The sequence below is a fragment of the Trichomonas vaginalis genome, chromosome III, assembly GCF_026262505.1.
Source record: "Trichomonas vaginalis G3 chromosome III, whole genome shotgun sequence".
Taxonomy (NCBI): Eukaryota; Parabasalia; order Trichomonadida; family Trichomonadidae; genus Trichomonas; species Trichomonas vaginalis.
The window spans coordinates 26695762-26716758 of record NC_067205.1 but is presented as its reverse complement, the minus strand read 5'-3'; the positions used below and the strand labels follow the sequence as shown (position 1 = coordinate 26716758).

General features: G+C 33.8%; 8 protein-coding genes and 3 pseudogenes across 11 annotated transcripts, besides 4 other annotated features; 8 read left to right on the top strand and 3 right to left on the bottom strand.

Annotated features, from left to right (window-relative positions):
- Nucleotides 1-7898: part of a mobile genetic element that runs on past the window's edge.
- TVAGG3_0770150 lies at nucleotides 15-3232 on the top strand (annotated as a pseudogene). The gene has a single exon. A coding segment is annotated over exon 1 (3218 nt).
- TVAGG3_0770140 (uncharacterized protein) lies at nucleotides 3646-4008 on the bottom strand (the record flags this gene model as incomplete). Its single annotated transcript, XM_051245950.1, has 1 exon — nucleotides 3646-4008. The coding sequence occupies one exon, from the start codon at nucleotides 4006-4008 to the stop codon at nucleotides 3646-3648; it is 363 nt and encodes a 120-aa protein (XP_051092537.1).
- On the bottom strand, nucleotides 4174-4413 carry TVAGG3_0770130 (uncharacterized protein; the record flags this gene model as incomplete). Its single annotated transcript, XM_051245949.1, has 1 exon — nucleotides 4174-4413. One exon carries the CDS (start codon nucleotides 4411-4413, stop codon nucleotides 4174-4176), a length of 240 nt encoding a protein of 79 aa, XP_051092536.1.
- TVAGG3_0770120 (uncharacterized protein) lies at nucleotides 4459-4893 on the top strand (the record flags this gene model as incomplete). Its single annotated transcript, XM_051245948.1, has 1 exon — nucleotides 4459-4893. The coding sequence occupies one exon, from the start codon at nucleotides 4459-4461 to the stop codon at nucleotides 4891-4893; it is 435 nt and encodes a 144-aa protein (XP_051092535.1).
- On the top strand, nucleotides 4921-6495 carry TVAGG3_0770110 (uncharacterized protein; the record flags this gene model as incomplete). Its single annotated transcript, XM_051245947.1, has 1 exon — nucleotides 4921-6495. The coding sequence occupies one exon, from the start codon at nucleotides 4921-4923 to the stop codon at nucleotides 6493-6495; it is 1575 nt and encodes a 524-aa protein (XP_051092534.1).
- TVAGG3_0770100 (uncharacterized protein) lies at nucleotides 6753-6965 on the top strand (the record flags this gene model as incomplete). Its single annotated transcript, XM_051245946.1, has 1 exon — nucleotides 6753-6965. One exon carries the CDS (start codon nucleotides 6753-6755, stop codon nucleotides 6963-6965), a length of 213 nt encoding a protein of 70 aa, XP_051092533.1.
- Nucleotides 7899-8296: 398 nt separating the features above from the next.
- Nucleotides 8297-8487: a mobile genetic element.
- Nucleotides 8488-8895: 408 nt separating this feature from the next.
- Nucleotides 8896-11478: a mobile genetic element.
- A 1213-nt stretch (nucleotides 11479-12691) lies between these two features.
- On the top strand, nucleotides 12692-13054 carry TVAGG3_0770060 (uncharacterized protein; the record flags this gene model as incomplete). Its single annotated transcript, XM_051245945.1, has 1 exon — nucleotides 12692-13054. One exon carries the CDS (start codon nucleotides 12692-12694, stop codon nucleotides 13052-13054), a length of 363 nt encoding a protein of 120 aa, XP_051092532.1.
- Nucleotides 13055-14377: 1323 nt separating this feature from the next.
- Nucleotides 14378-20997: part of a mobile genetic element that runs on past the window's edge.
- On the bottom strand, nucleotides 15450-16012 carry TVAGG3_0770050 (annotated as a pseudogene). The gene has a single exon. A coding segment is annotated over exon 1 (563 nt).
- TVAGG3_0770040 (uncharacterized protein) lies at nucleotides 17644-17874 on the top strand (the record flags this gene model as incomplete). Its single annotated transcript, XM_051245944.1, has 1 exon — nucleotides 17644-17874. One exon carries the CDS (start codon nucleotides 17644-17646, stop codon nucleotides 17872-17874), a length of 231 nt encoding a protein of 76 aa, XP_051092531.1.
- On the top strand, nucleotides 19368-19634 carry TVAGG3_0770030 (uncharacterized protein; the record flags this gene model as incomplete). Its single annotated transcript, XM_001299229.1, has 1 exon — nucleotides 19368-19634. One exon carries the CDS (start codon nucleotides 19368-19370, stop codon nucleotides 19632-19634), a length of 267 nt encoding a protein of 88 aa, XP_001299230.1.
- Nucleotides 19754-20102, top strand: TVAGG3_0770020 (annotated as a pseudogene). Its single transcript has one exon. A coding segment is annotated over exon 1 (349 nt).

Sequence of the window (20997 nt, the reverse complement as noted above, 5' to 3'; positions counted from 1 at the left end):
TCGGTAAGGTTTTCATGAGACTCTTAGAGAAAATTAAAATAAACTCCCAACAAAGATGGATGGTATGTTATAAACTTGGTGGAAAGTATGAATGTTCTACGTTAAACCTCAATAATATTGGAACATTACTACATCAGCTCTTGAAGGAGAACTTTATATCAGAGATAGAAGCAAATGCTGCAGGTATTGTTGAAATGCACTATGACTTCTTCTTGACAAACATAAAGAATCTTACTGAAATAAAGATGTATGATTTAACAGAATATGAAGGCTTAACGATGTCAGATGTAAAGAAAGGCAAACCAAAAAAGAGACCATATAGAGATGAAAGCACACTGACAAATGACCAGAAAGCCATTTTGGAAGCTCTTAAGCAAACAGGAAACCCAGCACTTATAGAAAGCTTTTGGAAAGATAATGGTGAAAAGAAGTTTTATAAGAAGAGAAGCGGTCAGTTCTGGAAGTATCTTTGCACATTACCTATAAATCTTGAACGCTACCAAATCTTCAATGAACTGAACAAAAGAACTGCAACACTTATGACAGAAGACAATTGTTTCGTTTATGCTTGCATTCAGGCTGGAGTAGATGAAGAAACTATTGACCACATGAGAGAAGTCATTCGTGTTAGAGACTTTCCTCAAAGTAAAGTACAAGAAATTTCTGACGCAACAGGTATAGCATTTAATGTTACCATTGGTTACTTCAATGACTCAAGACATAATGAAATAAAGAGATACATACCAAAAGAATGTGAAACTGTTAGAACTATTGACTTACTTCTTGTTGAAGACCACTACATGCTAAATGAAAGATTACCAATGACAACATATTTCGTCAGAAATTACAAAGAAATTCTCAAAGCTTGTGGTGGAATGAACATTGAGAAACAAATGAAGATTTATACAAAGAGAGAAGATAAATATGTAGTTCGTTATGATAGAACAACACCGTTATGGGATGTTATGAAAACATTGTGGGAGTGCAAATATTTCGAACCTATTTCTTATGGAGAACTTTTCACATATACGACTGACTTATATAAACAGAACCTTGCACCATTTAAAGATTTGACATATGCTCCAAAGTATTGTGTACAACTGAAGAAGAAAGCCGAGTCAAAAGAAGTAAATAAAAATAAGTGCAAGTTCATTCCTGAGCACGTTTTCTTTGCTGACTTTGAGTGCAGTACCGATGGCTTTCATAAAGCTTTTAACATCTGTTATGACAGTGAAGATGGTTCAGTGAGTGAAAGCATTTGGGGTCAGAACTGTGCAACAGAATTTTTGGAGCGACTTCCTGACAAGAGTTTAATATATTTCCATAACCTCAGTTATGACATAAACTTCATCTTAAGACACATGACAGAAGTGAAAGGAACTCCCATCATTAAAGGTTCACGAACAATGCAAATAACTGGCTTATATAAAGGAAGGGCAATTATTATAAAAGACTCTTACAGTGTTATAAATAAGAAGCTTAAACTATTTCCTGCTATGTTTAACTTACAAACAGGACCGAAAGAAGTATTTCCATACAACTACTACAGCAGTGTTTTGTTAGCAAATGACAACAGAACTGGTGTCATTTCTGAAGCATGTAAGTTTATCCGGGATGCAGATACATTCATGAAAAACATAGATTCCATCAAAGGTTGCAGAATAGATGAGAACCACTTCGACTTAGAAAAGTATAGCACATTTTATTGCAAACAAGATGTAAGAATTTTAAGAGAAGGTTTTGTTAAGTTCCGCAATGACATATTGAAAGAATTTGATTTAAACGTTTATGACTACGTTAGTATTTGTTCAATTGCTAACAAATTGTTTGAGAACAGAGTGTACTTCCCGAATGGAAATTTATATGACCTCTCAAATAAACCAAGAGAATTTATTTCACGCTGTATTCAAGGTGGAAGATGTATGCTGTCAGATAACATTAAACAAAAGAGCGAAAAGAAACTCATTGCTGATTTCGACGCTGTTTCATTATATCCATCAGCTATAGCAAGACTTTATACTTTAGAAGGTATTCCAAAGGTTATGAAGAAAGAAATGTTAAGCACAGAGTATCTCATGAGACATTTATTCGATGACGACCAAAAGGAACCCATTGGTGAAAAGTTTATGTCTGGCTTCTTTTTCTCATTAAGATAACAGAGATTGGAATACATAGACACTTTCCTTTAATAGTTTGTGACCCTGAACTAAATCCAGAACTTAACGTTCCCAGAAGTTCAAACACTTGCTGTTTAATGTATGTTGACCATATAACATTACAAGACCTCATAAAATATCAAGGTGTCAAATGTGAAGTGTTGCAAGGATACTATTACGATGGAAACAGAGATATTAGAATAAGAGATGAAGTAAAGAAGTTGTTTGAGTTAAGGTTAAAGTATAAGAAAGAAGGAAATCCTTTGCAAGAAAATATAAAGCTCATTCTGAACAGTATTTATGGCAAAACTATTCTATCTCCTATTGAGTCAAAAATAACCATAGTAAATGACAAAGATGCTATAAGATATGCCATCAGAAACTACAACCATATAGTGAAGTTCGAAGGTTTGGATGGTTCAGATAAAACTATTTTCAAGCTAACGAAAAGCATTTGCAGACACTTTAACTTCTGTCCACTTGGTGTTAACATTCTGTCTATGTCGAAGAGAATAATGTGTGAAGTATTCTGTACTGCTGAGGACTTAGGAATGGACATCTTTTATAGCGATACGGACAGTATGCATCTCTACAATGAAGATATCCCTCGTTTAGCTGAAGAGTTTGAGAAACGTTATGGAAGAGTTCTCATTGGTAAAAACCTTGGTCAATTTCATAGCGACTTTGCAGAAATCACACCTGGAAAACAAAGTTTAGCATACAAGTCAATATTTTGTGGAAAGAAGACTTACATAGACTTACTCACGAATGATTTAAATGAAGTTGCATTTCACTGCAGAATGAAAGGCGTGAAGCAAGATGTTATTGCTTTAACCGCTAATGAAATGTTTCCTGACTCTGTTCAGTGTTTCTATGATGAAGATAAAGGTTTAATGGTTCCGCAAGGAACATATGACAAAGACTCTGAGTTCAGTTTAATGAAACTTTACAAAGCACTTTATGACGGTCAAGAGATTGGATTTGACTTATGTAAGTCATGTCAACCTTGCTTTGAAGAGAAGTTTAACTTCTCAATAACGACTAAAACAAGCTTTATTCGTAAGTTGAAGTTCTGAGGTCATTTATTTTTGTCAGCAATGAGGTCATTCGTGATAAAAATAAGCCCATGTGGTCATTTACAATACTGCGATGGTAGAGTTTAAGAGTTGTGCTTCAATGTAGAGACAGTCCTTATGGTCTGGAGGTAGCAAAACAGGTGCTTTATGGTCATGAGTGGAGAACATGTCTATCCAAAACTCACGATTGAAGCCAGTTAATTTATAGTATTTAGGGTTAGGAAGTGGTGAAGTTCTTGTATGACCAATGAACTCATTTTCAACTCCCTTACTTAAGTTTGAATATAATATAGCTTGCTTTCTATCCCAAATACCTGGAAATCTAATTTCGGAAAATTCATTTTTCCTCGGAAGCATTGCATCATAATTGAAAACATTCTTGAAATCATCACTTGGTTCAGAGATTTGAAATCTTATACGTAATGGATTTTTTTCTTTTTAGTTACTTCATTGAATGGTGAGAATACAATGAATTGACAGTCATGAGTTCCATCAGCATTTTCATTAAATTCATAATGAAAGTCTATAAGTTGTGGCTGACTACCTTCTTCTTTCAGTTGTGCAAGAAACTCACGTAAAGGCTGTAAAGTTTGTACTTCAATGTTGAACTTTTTCTCGAACATCTCATTAAATGAAATCATACATTGTTGCAATGTTGTATCGTCTTTAAAGTATTTGTATATGTGAATGTTTTGGGCGCTTAAAGACTGTTCGTCATTTTCTATCTCGACTTGAAGTATAAAGTCAACCTTTCTGAAAGCACGTGTTATATACATAGATGTTATGCCAATGTACTTCTCTTCATTTATGTTCACAATCCAGTCTGTTGGAAACTTAAACGTTACTCTGTTCCCCTTTATTTTGACGTCAGGGTTTTCACTACTGAACGCAACAGATAAAGGTATTTGTCTATACATTTAATTCGGATAAAAATAAACCATTTACTCTTTCTTTGCTTCAGCTTCTTCTCTAGCTTTCTTCGCCAGCAAACGTGGGTTCTTTTGTCTTCCAGCAGCTAATGCAGCAAGTTGTTTTTCACTAAGTTTTCTCTTTGGTCTCTCTGGCTTTTGTTCTTGTTTTTGTTCCTTCAGTTCGGATAAAATTTGCTCACGAATTTCTTTCTTCAATGCTTCAACATCTATGACCCCTTGGGTCTTGTCCGTAGGGCTTGTCTGAGTCATTTGACTGCAGATAAAAAACAAAATTAAAACTTTAACCGATGTAAAATGAGCTTGTCAAAATCAGAGCGAGAGTCTATTATATTAAATGACGCAAGAGGAATACAACATCCTTTCTATTACGTAAGTCAGAGTAAAGATGGTAAAATATACGTAAGAAAAAGAAAGGTTCCATTAGCGAATGCAGAAAGCGACAACATTAAGGTGTATGGCAAGGGTGAAGTCCACGAAGCCCATATAAAACCTTCTGTTCAAACTGAGCCACCAATAGAACCAGAAGAAAAGAAGCCAGATGTACTTTCAATAACGAACCAAGAGCTTATTGCAAAGTTCGTGAATTTCATTGAAAAACAAACCGAGTCAAAGAACCCTGACCCACCAGTGAAAGAAGTTGAGACAAAAGAGAATGTACAGTTCATTGAAAATGTCAAGAAACAACTTCCACCACGAATGCCAAGAAGAAGAGTGAGAATAATGAAGTAAATAGATATTTTTATCTGAAGTAAATACATGCAGAACGAACAGCTAAACGAATTTACTCCAGCAGAGCATATTCATCAGATTCGCTCATATTTCGATATCATAGACAATGCAGTTCAAATTGGTGACACTAATAGAAAATATTCTGACGCAAAGATTCCATCACAACCTGGAACTGCTAAAGATAACACATGGGTAACATTCAATCTCTCACCTCCTGGTGAAAATATGTTGGACCTTTACAATACATTCATTACGTATAAAATGGAAGGTCAATTTATTGTAGATAAAGAAATTGGTTCAGGTTCCAATAAAACAAACCCACCAGGATTTTGGATTGGTTTCGATGACGCTTTCTATGCAGTTGCTGGATATCAAATCCTTGCAAATGGTCGTATCGTATATTCTCAAGACAACGCAAGAGAAGAAGCATATATAACTTCAAACTCACAAACTACCGAACAAATAAAGAAAGTAGATGTTTTCTCAAAGACTCGACATGAAGATGTATGGAGTCATTCGGGAACATGCAGAACAGGACAAATTGTTAGTGGTCCAATTACAGCAGGAAAATCATTTGATTTTAAGCTTCGTTTAAGAATTCCTGTTAGAAGATTCCTTCCATTAGAAGCTATTCGATTTATTCCAGCTTTTGCAGGAAACATTCAGCTTAAAGTAAAGTTCAGTAGCGACGCCTTACAATGCACATCTATATCTGTAAATGATATCATTGCTTTCAATCCAACTCTTAAAGTTGCATTTGCTTCAGATTCAAATCCACCGACAAATAAATTTGTTCCATGGAATGAACCATTCACTATGATAACGAAGGCAGTAGAAGCTAGTGGAACAGTTACTATTACAACTGTAACCCAGCAACTATTTCGAACAAAGATGGATTTTAATGAATGTTTCATTCATCCAAAGTCATTCTCTTTAGACCCTAACATTTATACAGAACTTGTAGAACATTATACAAACGAGGCTTTATGTTTTCCTGTTAAAGTTATGGATTGGATTCCTATGGACGGTTCATTCTCAAAGAATACAGATAGTTCAAGTGCAACATTTACAGCAGCTTATACGCCTATTAATGTTAAAAGTATTTGGGCACTATTTAGAAAGAAAGACAACTATTATGTTAATTTTGAGAACCCTAAGTTTAAATATCTTCAGCTTTCCATGGGAGCTTATGGAAATATGCCTGCAGAACCTGAAAAATCATATGGACCTGTATTTTATGAAATGGTTGCGAACGCTTGCAATACAAACAATGATATGATAGGATTTAATGAAGATGTTATGAGGTCATTGGTGGATGATGGTAGTGTGGAACATAAATGGGATAGCTATGACAACACACATTTCTTATGTGGTTTTCCAACAGAAGTGGACTTTTGCTTCCAGCAAGGTCAAACATCTACTGCTCCAATAACATACAAATTGTCTGTTAAAGGACCTATTGAACTAGCAACTGAAAACGTACCAAAGCCACTTATTGGATTTATGAGGGATTGTTGCTTTGCCATTCAGGTGCGTGCTAATGGAATCCCAATAATAAGATTAGATGACTATAACTTAGCTACGGACGACAGTGAGGAATAAAGGATGAACGTTTATTTTTAAAGCTTATAAATGAGTTCTTCATCAAGCTCTCGTGAACCTTCACCATCTATGAAACAAACTTTACCAAACGATTATGGAGCACCTATTGAATATTTCTTACGAGCTGCACAATGGCAAAGAGCAGTCTCACCAAGGTTAGGTGTTCCACCAGCTCCTGTCAAAAATAGCATTTGGTCAAGTCCTTATATAAATATGGTCTCCCACTAGGTTTGCTAGCTACAGCAGGAGCAGTTATGATGTTGAAAAGAAATAAAGCAAATGTTGTAAATAATACTGAAGTAGCTGAAGTTAAACAAACTCCAACACCTTCACAAGCAAAACCTTCAATGACTCCTGAACCTATGGAAGTACAAACTCCTGTTCAAAAGTCAACTCCTAAACCGACTCCAACATTTAAACCAGAACCTACTCCTCAAATAAATCGTAAAACTCCTGCGTTTCCTTACTGAAAAAATAACGTTATTTTTATTTAATATTAAAATTTTTATTTGATTGAAATGACGACTAAAGTCACTGAAGCAATGAAACAAAAGTTTTTGGTAGAATACATTAAATCAGGAGCGGTTCCAGAAGGTTTTTACGTTCATACTATGAAGGATGGTAGAGTTCAGTTTAGAAAGATAAAGCAACCATTAGATAAGAAGGAATTTTAAGGAAAGATTAAACTTCATGAGGACAACATTGCTGAACTTAAGAAGAAGTTAGAAGAGTTGGAGAAAGGAAGAGAGTTATAAAGCAATGAATTCAACAGGGTTGAAAAAAGAGGTGAGATCTCACCACTTCACCTAAATTTATTTTTGTGCTATGTTTTCATACGTGTGAGGGTGGTGATATCATTAATTTTTAAGTTTATTTTTTATTTTATATTTTTATTTATATAAATGACGAAAACTATTGAGATAACAAACTACAACGGTCATGAGTTCAAGAATTTGTTCTTCGTTCCTCGTGAAAATACATTCTATCAGATACGAGGGAGAAAGGGTAAAGTTAGTTTGAGCGTTTATGACTACAAGCATAATGGAAAGTTTATACAAGCATACGATACAAACGGTAAACGTGTTTCATTAGCTTTGTCAAAACTTACTAACATTTATTTTGACAGTGATTTTGACCTATATGAAGAAGAAAGTGAGTCAGAAGATTATGAACTGTTGTGTGAAGCACAGCAATGGGAGAGTTGCAATACTTTGTAAGTGAGAACGTTTATTTTTTACATTAGTGAGGTGAAGTGGTTGGCGGCTTTGTAAATATTTAAGGTTAAGTTAGTGTTGTCGTTTGTGTTGTAAAATATACGTTAACGGTTTTGTAAAGTGTCAAATTCACATATAATGGGTAAGGAGGCGCGCAGTGTCTCCGTACCCATGATATGTTTACTAACTATTGGCTCATGCGAAACAACATTCAAATCCGCCACACTCTCCCCCATATGCCGCGCCAGAACGGCAAGATTGAAAGGCTCTGGCCGTCTCTTGAAAGAAATGTCGGCCGGTCTTCAAATGCAAAACAAATTCAAGAATTTCTTGTAAATTCAGGAAAAATTACAACTCAGTACCACATAAAACCCTTCCAAAAAGGGTTTTCGCCCCATGACTCCAGAAGATGTTTACAATGAGACACCACATTGGAAACAGGGTGAAACGCCATTTTGGAGAGTTATGATTGATGGACACTTCGAAATCAAAGAAATACCGAACATTGAATACACAATTACGAATAAACGCTTAATTTTTATAAAAATCTTATTACATTTTTCCTGAATTTTTAAATTGTACAATAAAGATGGAAGGCTTTGGGTACATATTAATATAATATACCTCAAAGCCTTCCATCTCCACTACAAATGGGAGAAACTTTGTCCGAATAGTTTAACATTCGGACAAAGTTTCTCCCATTTAAAGAAAGAATTGTTCCTTATGAGTTATATAGTTATAATGTATACCTCATAAGGAACAATTCCCTCATTAAAATCGTAGATATTTTTTACTTATTACTCATGCTTTCAAAATCACAATCCTCTGAAAAGTTATTTTTTATTAAGAATTTCGAATTTTGATAAATACCTTTTTTCAATTTGATATAATACTTATATATTTTCAAAAAGACATTTTGAAAAGATATCTCAAAAGTTCTCTGAAAACCTATTTTTGATTAATTTTGAGAAATATCCGTATTAAATTAATCAATAAATTCATTCAACACTACTTTAATTTTTAAATTCAAAAAATTATATGTGCTTCTTAAAATGTCTCACAAAATTTTATTATAAAATTATATACAATATTAAAAATCCCACAACATTTTTTTACTTTACATAATCGTACTTCCTCGACGATTAATTTCCCCTCAATTCCTATCATTGACCGAACTTAGCATGCAACATCCAATTATACGGACTTTAGGGAAAAATTGTTGAAGTGCCTCTATCATTCCCTTTTCAAAATCACAATGAATTTGAATTAGCTTTGAAAATTGAATACCCTTGGCAGTAAAAATATATTCAAATGCCTTCTTATAAGATTCAAATGTGCGGTTTTTCATGAATTTAAATAAAAGTGGTAGATATTGATTTGTTGAAGGTTCACAAATCATAATTGTTAGCATCTGTCCTTTTTGAAAATGTTTTGGTGTAATTTTAAAAGTTCCATCGCAAAATAAATCTGTGGCTTCTTTTGCAAATTGAATTGCCTTCTCAAAACCAAAAAACATCGTCTCACAATTTGCTTGAAAATCATGGCCAATGAAAAACTGCTCGCCATTTATTAAACAAAAATTAGCAATTTCATCGTCTGTAATTTTTTCTCCAACAGAAAATTTTCTGGACTTATTATAAACTTCCCTGACCAATGAATCTTTAATTAATGGGTTTTCATCAGTACCAACAGCAAGTTCTGTCATAAATTTTTTAATCTGCTGAAAAGTGCCATTGTCTTCAGAAAATTTTGCCATTGCCTTATTGTATATTTCTGTCAGAGTCATTGATTTATGAAGATCATTTTTTTCATTTTGTAACTTTTTAAATTGTCTGCATTCGGGTATATGTTCCTTTTGTAAATCTTCGGAAACTGAACTGTTCTCAATTTTAACTAAATAACGTGCTTGACAAGAATGATCGATGCAACGGTAGTAACGTTCAATATTATTTGAATTAATAATATTTGTATGATCATGCGAATAAAGCATATCTTTGCGAACAATTGTATCAGGATATTTTCCAGTAACTGCGGGAATATTTTTAACTGCAATATAACTAAAATATCTTCTGACAGCTTTAGATTCATTTTCGGCGTATTTAATATTAAAATATTGAAGAACTTGTTTGATTATATTCGTTTTTTCATCTCTCGATGTTGATTTTTGGTATTTATCAGATTGTTCCCTGATAAATATTTTATTTTCGTCTGTAAAGTTTGCTCTTTTTTGATTAAATATAGATGATTTTCCCATTAAAAAATGAAATGATGCAAAATTTACGAAAACCGTTCGAAAATTGAATCAAAAATGAAAAGTAATACTTAAATGAGAATTCTTTGAGATATTGGTCTTAGATTGAATGTAGCGTCATTCTTATATAGAATATATATTCATATCATCGGAAATATGATAAAAAGCATATAATAAATGTCAAAAAAGTGAACAAATAAGCAAAGATATTTTTTAAAAAACAATGAAAAGTAATACTTAAATGAGGAATTCTTTGAGATATTGGTCTTAGATTGAATGTAGCGTCACAAATTTCACAAATATAATTTACTATACAATTTTATTCATTTTTTTAAAATGGCTGACGACAGTCTGTATCAACTAACTCAACTAGTCAAGCATAATGATTATTCTTCGGATTCATTAAATCAACTTTATCAATGCATAAGTACAATGACAGAAAGATCAATTGGATGCTTGAATTGGGATAAATTTTTCAAAAAAATCACAGTGACTGATGAAGTTCTTTTACATTTTTTAGCATCCGTTTTAAACATTGAAAAGATATCAGAATGTTTCAAGGATTCTATTTTTTATCACAATATTAATCTTGAAAAATTCAGTAATTTAACTGAAACAGAACAACAAACAATTTTAAATTCCTACAAAGCGGATAAATTTACATATTACATAATGTGCTCACAAATTGTAAAATCAAACTGGAACAATTTATCCCAAACTTTAGTTAATATTGCAAATCAATATTTGCCATTTTTAGATGAAGAAAAGCAAATATATATATTTACTGAAATAACTGGCAATTATCAAAATTTTGAAATTTCAGTTGCAAACTTGTTACTTTTTTATGAAAACAATGAAGAAAAATTAAGCAACTGTTTTAATTTAACATTGTTCCAGCAAATTTATTCCAAAAATGGAATCGAGCAAATGATATTTTTTGCTGCAAATACAATTTGTTGCAATAACACTTCTATCAATTTTTACAATCTCCTTGAAATTGAAGAAATGAATCCATTTGATTTTTTTTATTTCTCAATTCAATATAAAGAGATATTAAATTGCGATGATTTTCCAAAAGCTACAGAAGTAATCACAGGTTTAATCTCAGCTTCAAATATTAATGCTATTATGCGAATTTGCCAAAAAATTTTGGATAAAATTACATTTTATAAATGTAATTATTGCCATATTACCTCAATATGGAATTTTATCACAAATGCAGCAATAATTCTTCCTGATGAAGATTTATTAATCAAATTATTAAAATTCATAGAAAAAACAGAAAAAGCAACAGATGAATTATTCGAACCGGAGAATGATTTGGGTTTCTATGAATATTTAAATTCGATTTTCTCAGATATTACATCTGCGAGAAATAAGCAATTTCTCTTGGAATTTCTAAATACCCATGAAGATGACTTCACTTATGATCAAACATTGTGAGGTCATTTTTGATCAACAAATTAATTGAAATTCCGATCAAAAAAAATTCACAAATTGGATCAAAAAAATCGAATCAGGTCAGGTATGAGGGGCTTCCAGGGGCTGCGCCCCTTCTAGCCCTAAGAATTTTGCCCAAGACCCAAGAGGAGGACCGAACCCCAGCCGACCAACCGGTGACAAAACCAAAACCGTTGTTATTTACATCATATTAATGGTGTCACTTTTAAAAATGTCACTTTTTGTTTCACTTTTCACAAATTATATATGTTTTCACGTTTTGTCACTTTTCTGTCACTTTTCGGGTAAAAACATTTTTATTATTATATATAAATGAATTTTACAAAACCACCGTTACCGTTCTTTGGAAATAAGAGTAGATGTAAAGATATTATATTGAGAGAACTTAAGAAACTACCGAATGGTCTAACATTTGTAGATTTGTTCGGTAGAAGTTTCTATATATCCCATTTATGTCATACAATATTCCCAGACTCAAAGATTATATGCAATGACTTCGACAACTATATGGACCGTCTCAAACATATTCCAGACACAAACAATATATTGAAAGAGTTAAAAGAAAAGATACCTATAGGTAAGATGGAACGTATACCATTAGATAAGAAAAATATTGTGAGAGAGGTTTTGAAAAAAGCAGAATATATAGACTGGAATAGTATATCTGCTAGACTATTATATAGTGGTGCTATAAGAGTTCATGACATTGAAACACTTATGTCAAAAGTTTTATATCTTAACTATACAAATGTTTTCAAAGAGAACATAGAAAAATATATTGAGGGTATAGAGTTTGTGAGATGTCATTGGACAGAGTTGTATGAAAAATATAAAGACAAGGAAAATGTTTTCTTTATAGTGGACCCGCCGTTCTATAACACATGGGATTTTCAATACCAAGTAGACTGGACTTTGAGAGACTCTTTAGAAACTTTAGACGTTATACATAACCATCCATGCTTTTACTTTACATCCGATAAAAGTGGTTTGGAAACTGTTATGAGATGGTTAGAGGACATACATGACTATGAGTTTATATATGACAAGATAGAATATGAGAGAGGTCCTATAAACTGGAGAAAGTGTCACAATAAAGAAATTTTATTAGTAAGTAAATGTGGTTTGAAATAGGACTACTTGTTTTAGGTTTTTTCCATTGTGTCATTTATTTATTTGACGTGGCAGAAAAGTACAGAGAATATGAAGATGAACCAATGCCTGCAAATGTTCAGTATATGTACTCGTAAGAGATATTTTTATCTAATATTAAATGGACGCACAGAACTTAGCGAATGCACAGCAACCTGGACAACCAAACCCAGAGAATATTCCAAATGAAGTTAGAATACAAACTGCAATGGCAAACTATGGTCAAGTGCCAACAGATGTACAAATGCAAACTGCCATGTCAAATGACGCTGCGTTAGGTTTGCCACCATGGTATGCAAATATGAGATGGAAAGAGTTTTATACAAACCCTGAAGTGGGATATAAACAACTTTATGCAGATGACGCGAACACAGGAGTTGACCCAGAATATGTTTTCTACCAGAGGAGAAACAGAATGTATGAGCTCCAGTTAAAGAATGCTATGGAACTCAACAGGAAACGTAAGAGACTAGGCGGACATTAGATTTTTACATATAGTAAAATGGGTTTCTTCAGTAGTATTGGAAAACTTCTTTCGAAATGTTGGAAGAGGTATATGGAATGGAATAAAATCTGTCGGAAGAGGAGTATGGAACGGTGTCAAAAATATTGGTAAAAGAGTAGGTCAGTTCGTTGGTATTATACCTAAAGACCCTGAACCAGAAGAACAAGCTCCTGTTATACAACAGCCTGAACCTGCACCACAGTCTAGTTGGCAACCAAATCCAACACCTCAACCGTATTAAAAATTATATTTTTACCGTTCGATAGTAGTTGTATATGAAACTAAGTTCTAAGTAAAACGCATGGTATAATGGAATTATTCTTTTTCTTCCATCTGTAGTAAACCATACTTGAAAGTCTGAAATACTTCCACTTGGTGGTTCGTATAACTTTGTAGGTTTTTCGTAAAAGTCATTTGCCAAGCATAAGAAAGAGTTTTGGGCGCCAGAAAATGAAGCATGAACAATAATAGCATCTTGGTCGAAAACATTTTCATATGTTCCATTAGGGTTTTCGACTTCATAAAAGTCTGGGTGTACTGGATATGCTGCAGGCTGATTTAACATCCTCATAAATCTATACCATGCCAAGTTGTTATATTTTGTAGAAATATAAACATTTTCTCCAAGGTCTTCTATTTTATTGATTTTAACAGTTGCATTTTTCCTGTCATAAATAATATCGAGATGGTATTCTCCTTCGTCAATGTTATACTGGTTTGCATATTCGATATAGATATCGTTTATTTTTTCTTGAAAAGCTTGAAGAGTTGTTTCTAAGTTTACAAGCAAACTAACTTGTAAAAGTTTTCCCTGTTCAAATTTCTCATACGTATGTTTTTCTTTGTTATAGTATCGAACTTCAAAACCGACCGTAAATGGGAAACCATGTATGGATTCTGAAATGAACTTCATTCTACGAAAGCCAATAGCTTTTGTGACAGATGGGTCTCTTAACCATCTTAATGGGTAGTCAAACGATAGCCTTCATGCTTTACGGTCTCTGTCTCAAACTTTTGACCGACATTAGTAAAAAGTTCATCTAATGGTTTAGTTGTAGCAACTCTTGAATTTTCTTTTTCTATTGAAAGCATATTTTATCTAGAATAAAAATGTCGAAAGATATTGCTTCCATGAGAGAAATACAACACAACCGACAACTCATTATGCAAGCTCTAAATAAGAACACAACAAACTTTTCAAACTATTCTAAGATATCTGAGTCATTGAAAGAAGGAAACTTAAAACTGACATTAAACCCAATGACAGATGAGTTTCTGTTTCAAGACAATAAGAACCATACTGTCTGTATAAATCCAACAAAAGGAACTTTAAACGAGAAACCTATAAATGAACTTCTTTTGAAAGCAGATGTTGACAACAAAGCTGACAAAGAATATGTAGACGATGCAATAGCAAAAGAAGAAGAAAGAGCTAACAATGCTTATGCAACAAAAGAACATACTCATCCTGAACTAGCAGACAAAACATATGTTGACAATAAAATGTCAAGTGAAGTGACAAGAGCTGAAAACGAATATTCTAAAAAGGCTCATATACATTCTATATCTGATATTACAAACTTACAAGAAACCTTAAACAGGAAAAGTGCCGTTGGACATACACATACATCTTCTGAAATAACAGACTTAAACGTTAGCCTTGAAAAGAAAGCAGACAAGAACCATACACATGATTTCTTCACAACTGTTGCTATAGAAAGTATTGAAGGAACGGTTGAAGAAACTGGTGGGGATGTATTATATTATAAACCTCCTAACTTTCCACAAGGTTTAACATCGGATGACGACATAACGACGATGGGAAACATTAGATGTAAAGATGTTTATGTCATGAAGGATGAACATAATATTAAATTCACTGCTCAAGATTTATATGACAAGAAAGCAGACAAAACAGAGCTTCAAACATTAAAGACAGAAATACTTCAAACATTATATCCTATAGGCTCTATTTATACGTCAATGAACTCTACCAGACCAGAAGTAGTACTTGGTTTTGGAACTTGGACTCAAATAGTCGACAGGTTTTTGTATTGTGCAAACTCTTCAAAGGAAACAGGTGGAAGTAAAACGATTTCAGGTGAAAATTTACCTGCACACAGTCACTACATAGATTTAAGTACATCTCAAGCAGGTTGGCATAAGCATAAATTTTGGGATTGGTCAGCAATGACAAAAGGTAAAGGATATGATGTTAAAGACAACGTTCAGTTTGCTATAAATTGTTTCTGGGGTAACACTCAGGGAGATGGAAACCATACACATCGCGTTACAGGATATACACAAACAACGGGACAAAGTAAAGAATACATGCCACCTTACATGACAGTTTACGCATGGTATATAGAATTGCTTAGTCGTCATTTTCAACTTCTTTAGCATATTCGTCAGGAGTTGTCTTATATTTGTTAGGAACTGTCTTTGAAAGTATACCACCTTGAACTTTGACAAGTTTTGAAACGAGGTCTGGCAATAGTAGTTTTATCTTCTGCTTGCAGTGTGTACATTTTGCCATGTTTGCCTAAAACTTCATAATATTCTCTTGTATACTTTCTTCTATTTTTACGAACACGAATGTGAGTACCTGTCGAGTTCCCATTGTTGTCATAGTCAATAGTATTTTCATATGGGTCGCGTTTAGGTATTTCTATTTTTACTTTGTCACCTTTCTGAAGTTTGAAGCCCGGCATTCTTTCTTGTTTGTCTCTTTTGACTAAATTATTAAATATATAGTCTTTCTCTAAGTCAGGGTTGTTTTTCATTTCTTCGGGGAGTGGTTTCCAAACCTTTTTGTTTACGGTTATTGTAAATATTTAAAACTTGTCTCATCTTTGCCATGGAGAAGTGTCTATACTTGTCGTCATATGACATTTCATTTGCTTCACCACCTTGTGGTTGGTTTAAGTCTCTTAACATTTTTATACAACCGTCAATGACACCAAGAGCAGAATGGTTTTGGTCGACAATGAAATATTGGTTTACATTTTTTGAACGCAGATAGTTTTTAATATCATCTGATTTGAAAGAACTTTCACAGTCAGATGTCAGTTTTGTTGGATGGTATTTGTCAACGAATATTGTCAAAGCGGTTTTCACATCTAAAATATTTTTGGACCATAATGGTATGGCTTCACAGTATCTTGTGTTTTGACCGATAAATATTAGCCAGTATGGTGGTCCATCTGTTCTAACTCTCGGAATGTTTTCCAAGATATCCATAAACCAAGCATTTGGTGTTGAACTAAAGATTTTTATCATGAGTGCTTTCTTTGTCGCTTTAGAAACATAGGGGTCCTTGTTTGGATTCGTCATTTTTTAACCCATAAGAAATGGGTTTATTTGGCGCATTAGCAGGAGTCGCATCTAGATTTTTACCCGCAGTGGAACAATAGCCAGAGGTGCATTTGGAATTGGAAGGAAGATTTTGAGTACATTAGGTATACTTAAGAGAAAGCACAACCTATTATACAAACTGTACAGAAAGGTTGGGATGTAGCACGAGATGCAACAAATCTTATTCCAAATCCTGAAACAAGAGGAAAAGTTCAAGGATGGATGGACAATGTAGGAAGACAAGCAGGAAACTATTATAACAAAGCAAATGACTACTATAACCAAGCAGGACACTATATGGACCAAGGTGAAAGATTCTTTAACAGAGGATATAACCATGCACAACAATGGGTAAACAATAACCAACCTCAACCGCCTCAAACGTGGGGAATGTAAAGTTTTTTACTGAGATGAAATGAACAATACAGCATTGAGACAAATGGGTTCAAGATGGATTTGTCGACTTCCAGCAGTTACACCACGTGTTTGTCAAGTTCTTCCTATACCTCAGGAAGTTTTAGACCGACTTAAAAACAACAACAACCAGTTGAAAACAAACCAAACTAAAATTTTTTACTGAGATGAAATGACCGAAGAAGTTGAAACGGTAGATTTGACACCACAAACAAAAGTTCAGAACCATTGTCAAAACCTGTCAAAGAACTTACAGATGAAGAGAAAAATTCAATAATAGAAAGTGCCAGGTCTGGAAATACAAACCCTAACTACAAAGTCACTTTTCATAAAATGGAACGGCTAGTATCTCAAAAAAGAAACAGACTCTCACAAATAAAATATTGAAGTCTGAAGGAGCTTTCGAGACAACAGATGGAAAAGTTTACTTCACTGACCAACAGTTCATTATAGAACATCTCATTGACTTAGAGTCGAAATATTCTAAACTTTACAACAAACACAAAAAGTTGAAAGGAAAACAAAAACAAATGGCATATGATATTTATGAAGATGTTGACGACACAACTGTTCCTGCAGGTGAGGTAAAGTCAGAGGAACCGAAAAGTGACGAAAAACCGATAGAAGAAGAAAAACCAAAAACTGAAGATAAACCAAAACCAAAGTTTAGTTTCCAAACTAAACCAAGTCAACCTTCATTAGCTGGTATGGGTTGGCGTCAAAGACTTATGGCAGCAGGCGGTTATGTAAAGTAAAGAAAAAAATATTTTTTTATTTTTATAAAAATGCCCCCATATAGAATGGATAGAAAGTCTGCTAGAATAAAAGCAGAGTTGCAAAGATATGGTTGGAGAGTTTCGAAGAAGTTTAAATATAGGAAGGGAAGACCCATAAAAGTCTATGACAAATTGTCTGGTCTTCGCTACGAAATGGATTTGGAAACAGCACGTGCCAATTATCCAAACAGACTAGAGAGGTTAGAAGAAGAACGTCTTATGGACATGCCTTTCGATGTGTTAAACATTGCATGAAATAAAAAATTTATTTTTAAAAAGTGACATTTTTAATTTTATTTGAAATGTACGCTGAGTTTGTTGAGAAGACCGTTGGGAAACTTGTTTGTTAGATGAGAAATAGAAATGGCATACCATTTAAAACAATATATTTTACATATATTAAATGCTTCAAGGTTGAAAAACAAAGAACAAAAGTAGCAGATAAAACCATTAGACTATATCTTTACAAATGCTGGTAGGACTATTTCAGATGAAGAAATTTCATCCCGAGCATACAGGTTTGACTATCCAATTCGTTGGCTTCAAGTCCTTCAGATGCAAAGGCAATAGCATTTAGAAGAGTTTTGTTTTCAAATAGAACTAACGCATTTATGTTCGCAGTATATTTTCATGGGCAGTATGGTTCTGATGGTCTAATAGACAAATTTGACGAAATGAGAATCTTTACAGTTCGTTCAGACGAAAGTCTTGAGAAAACTCTAAATGACTTTCAAACTCAAATGAACAAATATTATTGGGAATTTCAAGAAAAATACGATCTTTACTAAATGGAACATACTATCTGAAACTAGAATATGACAAGATGAACTCCACCGTTTCATTTCAAAAGATTGAAATTAACCCTCCAAGAGATACAGAGTTTTTATTTTGGAAAGTAGACAAACGTTCTTGGGCACAATTTCTTCGGTTACTAAACCAGAACGAACCATTACCACCAGATGGTCCATTTAAATTTATACTTCCACAGCAGATTTGATGGTTTATAGAAACGTGTTTGACCCTCAAAATGTTATGTGTCATGCAAGTTTCAGTTCAAGCAACAATAGTTTTCTATGTATTGGTAAGGACCTTTATGACATTGCTTCTAAATTCTACGAACCACCTAGTAACAGTTTCTCTGACTTTCAAGTTTGGTTCACAACAAATGGTGTGCAACATATTATTCCATTGTACTATGACTTTTATCTCGAATTGTCTTTCATATATAACTACGGAAAAGTGCTGAAAAAGTATTGAAAAATAATGTTTATGTTAGCATGTTAGATCTAACACGTTTTCTAACCACTTTTCTAACATCGTAGAAAACTCATGAAAACAATTTATTTTTGACACTTTCACAAAAAACATAAAAAAGTGAGTTAAAATGAGATGTTTACTGAACTGGTTGGATGTCGCCTTCACAGGTTATGTAGAATGGTTGACCAGAGAAGTGAAGGAGACCCTTGAGAATTTGTATAATTCGTGGAATTGGACTCTCTCTGTTTGGAAGTAGTATCCAAGGACGTTTGTTTAGGAACTTAACAAGAGCTTCTCTTTTGGCGTCCTTTATGTCGTCGAAAGGAGTGTTTTCTGGTATTTGAATTGGAATTCCAGTCGAAATCTCGAGCTGAAGTGTAGACCTTCCAGAAATAGTGGTGAACTTGACCTTGGGCTTCATGACCTTGCGCAAGTAGTCTTTAACAAGCTCGTTAATTTAAATTAGGTAAACTGCCTCATCTAATGGCTCGATGTTGTCCATTGCTACTGTCAGTAAAAGTACTGCTACTGTCAGAAAAAGTACTGCTACTGTCAGTAAAAGTACTGCTACTGTCAGTAGAAGTACTGCTACTGTCAGTAAAAGTACTGCTACTGTCAGTAGAAGTACTGCTACTGTCAGTAAAAGTACTGCTACCGTCAGTAAAAGTACTGCTACTGTCAGTAAAAGTACTGCTACCGTCAGTAAAAAGGAAAATTTGAGAGGGTTTTCGACGATAAAGTACTTCTACTGTCAGTAAAAGTACTGCTACTGTCAGTAAAAGTACTTCTACTGTCAGAAAAAGTACTGCTACTGTCAGTAAAAGTACTTCTACTGTCAGTAGAAGTACTGCTAGTAGCAGAGATTTTTATCGTTGTGGTCCGACGTCCCACCAACCGAGTCCAATCTCAATCCAGAAGAACCGAAAGCACCAGCCCCTGCACCTCAGTTCCAGCAAGTACCTCCGAATTACTACCAATTTCCACCTCAAGGTTACTACCCACCACAAGGCTTCCCGAACTACCCTCCTCAGCTTATGCCTTACTTCCCCAACCCTTGGATGTTCCAGCAAGCTCCACCCCAGCAATTCCAATTCCAATACAAATCGAAGAGAGACCAAAACTTCGAAGAAGGTCTGAACCGCTTACGCAAAGAGTATGCCACAGCTCCAATTGAGAGAAAGTTGTTGCTAAATTCAGTAAAAATAATGTTTAGGGTAGAAGGTTAGATCTAACCTGTTTTCTAACCTCATTTCTAACCTCATGAATTTTCATGAATTTCATCGTAAATGTTTTGTGAAGAATATAGCAACAGTCTGAATTCCGGCGGTTGCTTTTTATACAAAATTCATGCGGGAAATTCTTGAGTTTTGGTTGAAAGAATACGGTGGAGCCAAATGTGGCTCGACCTCAAAACAAGCATTTTATGAGCTTACAAAGGGTGTTATGAATGAATTCAGCAACATACATCCTGACCTCGTTCATTTTGTTGCTAAATTCAGTAAAAATAATGTTTAGGGTAGAAGGTTAGATCTCACCCGTTTTCTAACCTCATTTCTAACCTCTTGAATTTTCATGAATTTTATATATTAATGTTTTCGTTATGCCACTTTGTGCCGTCAGTCAGTCAGTCAGTTTAGGAAATTTACACCAAAAAATATATTTTAGGTGAAGAGGTTAGATCTAACCTGTTTTCTCACCTCTTTTCTCACCTCTTGAATTTTCATGAATTTCCTTAAGATAGAAAAAATAAAATTAGTTTTATTTTGTATTTTTTTGTATAAAAGATATGATTTCAGGGATTTTTTTGACGAAGTGTTAATGTTCACTTCGTCAAAAAATAACAGTTATCTAATGAAAAAGTGTCATTTTTTTGTATTTTTTTGTATAAAAGATATGATTTCAGGGATTTTTTTGACGAAGTGTTAATGTTCACTTCGTCAAAAAATAACAGTTATCTAATGAAAAAGTGTCATTTTTTTGTATTTTTTTGTATTTGACGAGAATGTTTAGGGTAGAAGGTTAGATCTCACCTGTTTTCTAACCTGTTTTTTCACCCTCTTGAATTTTCATGATTTCATCGTACATGTTTTGTCAAAACTTCTTCGTATATGTTTTGTCAAG